Source organism: Arachis hypogaea, chromosome 8 (genome assembly GCF_003086295.3).
Source record: "Arachis hypogaea cultivar Tifrunner chromosome 8, arahy.Tifrunner.gnm2.J5K5, whole genome shotgun sequence".
Classification (NCBI taxonomy): domain Eukaryota; kingdom Viridiplantae; phylum Streptophyta; class Magnoliopsida; order Fabales; family Fabaceae; genus Arachis; species Arachis hypogaea.
Window position 1 is genome coordinate 40,069,469 of NC_092043.1, and position 3,628 is coordinate 40,073,096.

Sequence of the window (3,628 nt, forward strand, 5' to 3'; positions counted from 1 at the left end):
TTTAAATTTATTATATTTTATTATAAATATTTGTGTATATTTTAAATATGTTAAAAATTTAAAATTTTTTATAAATATTAAATATATGACATATTACATATAATTATTTTTATTAAAAAATAATTTTTTAAATAATATTTTTATTTTTATAAAAAAAATTATCAGGCCTTTTAACAGGTTTCAAGCCAGGTCAGGCTGAATAACAGGCAAGACCTAGTACTTTATAAAGAATTTATAACAGGTTACAGGCCAGACTCAGGCCAATCAACTGTATGACAGGTCAGATTTGTTAAAAACAAAATCTGGCCTGTTTCCACCCATTGGTATATATTTCAAGTCGGATTTAGATCGAACACCGCTATTGCACGCGTCGATTAACTTGCACACTGCTATGTACATAAACAATTAACTTACACACTTTTTTTGGAAAAATAAAAATAAAAATCAAGGAAAAGGACAATCGGTTAGACTTTGCAGTTTTATTTTTTCTTTGGTCAAGGAATTTGCTTCAGGTCAAACCATGGCATTGAGATTGGGCTTTTCTCGTACGGAATTTAAAACTAGGCTTCAAATGTATTATTTTTTCTGGGTTTGGGCTAACACTTCGCATATATATTTTTGTTCAAAGTTTTTGGTCGTTAGCCCATGATACTATGACGTTTGACAAAAGAAAAGGGAGAGAAAATCTGAGTATGATTCGGTGAATGTCATGGCCCAAAAATGGAGAATAAGGATATTTTGTATTTAATTTATTAGTAAACTACTAAAATTGTCCTCTATTTTCTAACAACAAAATTATCCTCAAAACATTTTAAAATGCGACAAACACAAAATACCAAAGCTAATTATATGTTCTCAAAAATATTTTAAAAATTAAATTTTGATAAAAAATTTTAAAAAATAATTAAAAATAAAATATTTTTATTCTTAATGTTTGATAATTTTACATTAAGTATTTTTTGTGTAACTCAATTTTATTAATGAAAAAAAAATTATAGAAATCAAATTTTATCTAATTTTTTATGTATTTTTTAAATAGTTATTTAATTATTTTTATAACATTTTTTATCAAATGCATGAACGATTTGTCAAATAAAAAAATTGTTTGTCACTTATAAAAAAATTATTCATTTTGATTATTTTTGTTGTATTTTATAATATTTTAAAGATATTTACGTCGTTATGAAAAGTGAATGATATTTTTCTCGCATTTTCTAAAATTGAGAATGGTATTAGTGTTATACCTTTTTGGTTATCTTTATACAATAAAAAAAAAGTTGGGACGGTAAACAAATAAAATAACAAGTTTATTGTTTATTAATTATAATAAAATAAAAAATAATTCAAAAAGTGTACTACTCGATCAAATCTGTCAGTAGTGTGTTCAACAAGATTCAATTTGTACATTTTACTCTCATAACTCCATCTAAACACAATTTAGTAATTCTAGTTCTGCCTCGCTACTAACGCCATCAACTAACTAATCAATTAATAAATAACTAACTGGACCCTAAATTTTACTAATCAAGTTTCTTTTTAATCTAACTTAACCTTATTAATTATTTGATTAATTACCTTCTCATTCACAACTTAAATTAATTATTTTGATTAAACTAACCAACAATTTACTTTGTTATACTAATTAACATATTGTAGACAGTAAATAACTATACTTAAAAATAATAACATAAAAAATCTGACTAACATAAAAACAGTTAACAATAAGTCTAACTAATATATAAACAGTAAATTTGTAACTTTAACTAATATGCAACCTATAATTAATAATTTTTTTAATATGTAAACAGTAAATCTAACTAAGCTAAAAAAATAACTCTAAGTAAACCAAAAAAATTAACTCTAACTAACTTATTATTTACTCACCTGAAACTGAAAATATTATATTTTAAAAAATAAAATTAAAATATCTTATTTAAAAAATTATTTAATTCTTTTATTTTATTTAAAAAAATTCCACTACTATAAATCTAATATTAAAATTAAAAAGCGTGAGTTCCAACACTGCAAAACCATCACTTTTTAATTTGAATATGGAAGTAACAGTGGTGTTGAACTCGGATATGGAGAATACAGGTGTTTTACGGTCATGTGGTGTCAATAGAACAACTCGGAAGGTCCGAGTTGCGTTGGATATGCCATTTCATGAAAAAGATTGACAACAACAAACAATTCGGAGGATCCATTCTCTAGCTTCTGAAATTCATATTTGCCAAACCACAAGTCGGACCATAGGATTTCTTAAGTAAAATTTTAAAATCAAATAACTCGCATAGTCCGATTTATGTACTCTGAGTTTTTTTTTTTATTTTTTAACACAAATCGGACCTTGTACTCTAAATTTTTTCCACTTTTTAAACACAAATCGGTGTACTCACACAATTTTAAAAAACACTAAAAATTACCATGTTAAAGTATATTATTACCATTGTCACCAATATAAATAAATGAAACAAACGAAAACGGGGGGCGGAAAAAATAAATGAAACGAACGAAAACGGGGGCGGAAAAGAACACAGGAAAATGCTTTAATTGAAATCGAAGCTAGCTAGCAGTAAAAATCTCATCTTTACAGTCACAGAGATGGCGTCTGCAATAGCTATAGCACATTTTTGTCCAGGAAGAGGCTTAACTCTTTCTTGCTACAAAAGAAATCGTTTCCACCTTCATCATCTTCGTTTTTCTTCTACTTCTCTCTCCCATGCTGTCTTCTCCAGAGGTAAAGTTTACAACTTTTTGCTAATTAACCATCACCCATCAAATTGTTGATTCTGTTTCTCAACTCTCTCACTCATTTGTAGGTTACTTGTCAACTGAGATGTTTACAAGGCCAAAAGTTCACCCCATTATTTGCATGGCCAAAAGATACGCACCAAACACCACAAAGAGAAAGGTAAACAAATCCCATCCAAAATTTTATGAGAAACTTGATCAGTGATTTTCTAATCTGAAATGTTATTGTTGGGCAGAGATTGAGTAGAAAGAGGGGAGGTGACCCTGACAAGAAGAGACACAGGAGAAGGAAGGGGTCCAAGAAGAAGCTTTTCAAGATCATCAGGCTTGTCTCAGCAGCTGGGACTGGATTCTTCTATGCCAAGAAGAAGAGCAGGAGGATTCACAAGATTGACCTCAAGAAATATGATCCAAAGGTGAAGCTCCATGTCCTCTTCACAGAAGCCAAATGATATGTAACATGCCACTTTTGCCTTTGGGCTTTAATGATCGTATTAGTACTAAAACATGGCTGTTCTTCCAATTCATCTTGAAAATTTTTATTAATTAAACTGTTCAAATATTATAAATTAATTACGTTTGGTTTTTAGTCACCAAAAAAAAAATCATGTTTGTTTTTCTGTTAATGATGCAGAATGTTAACTGATATGTTTATAAAAATCTATTAATTTAATAGATATGCTATATTGGAATTAAGATTTATATATTTGGAAAAAGAGATTAAAAATGTGCAACCTACAAATTCTTCCTGAAACAATGAGCTCTAACAGATATAAATTATGGATTACCAAATTAAGTCTTTCACAATCTGAAATTTCAGATGCATTCATGTTTTAACAAAGGAATGCAGAGAGAACTAGCTTTGCTCGGATAAGAT

At 28.1% G+C, this 3,628-nt stretch overlaps 1 protein-coding gene across 1 annotated transcript; it reads left to right on the forward strand.

Moving 5' to 3' along the window:
- Positions 1-2,483: 2,483 nt before the first annotated feature.
- Positions 2,484-3,324, forward strand: LOC112708440 (uncharacterized). Its single transcript, XM_025760593.3, has 3 exons — positions 2,484-2,737; positions 2,820-2,911; positions 2,988-3,324. Exons 1-3 carry the CDS (start codon positions 2,602-2,604, stop codon positions 3,201-3,203), a joined length of 444 nt encoding a protein of 147 aa, XP_025616378.1. The 5' UTR covers positions 2,484-2,601; the 3' UTR covers positions 3,204-3,324.
- The last annotated feature ends 304 nt before the right edge of the window (positions 3,325-3,628 follow it).

What these genes read in the sequence shown, in the direction of transcription:
- LOC112708440 (XM_025760593.3), top strand. Translation starts at nt 2,602, where the DNA reads ATGGCGTCTGCAATAGCTATAGCACATTTTTGTCCAGGAAGAGGCTTA. An exon ending in CCATGCTGTCTTCTCCAGAG is followed by an intron (nt 2,738 to 2,819) that starts GTAAAGTTTACA and finishes ACTCATTTGTAG; the next exon opens with GTTACTTGTCAACTGAGATG. An exon ending in CAAACACCACAAAGAGAAAG is followed by an intron (nt 2,912 to 2,987) that starts GTAAACAAATCC and finishes ATTGTTGGGCAG; the next exon opens with AGATTGAGTAGAAAGAGGGG.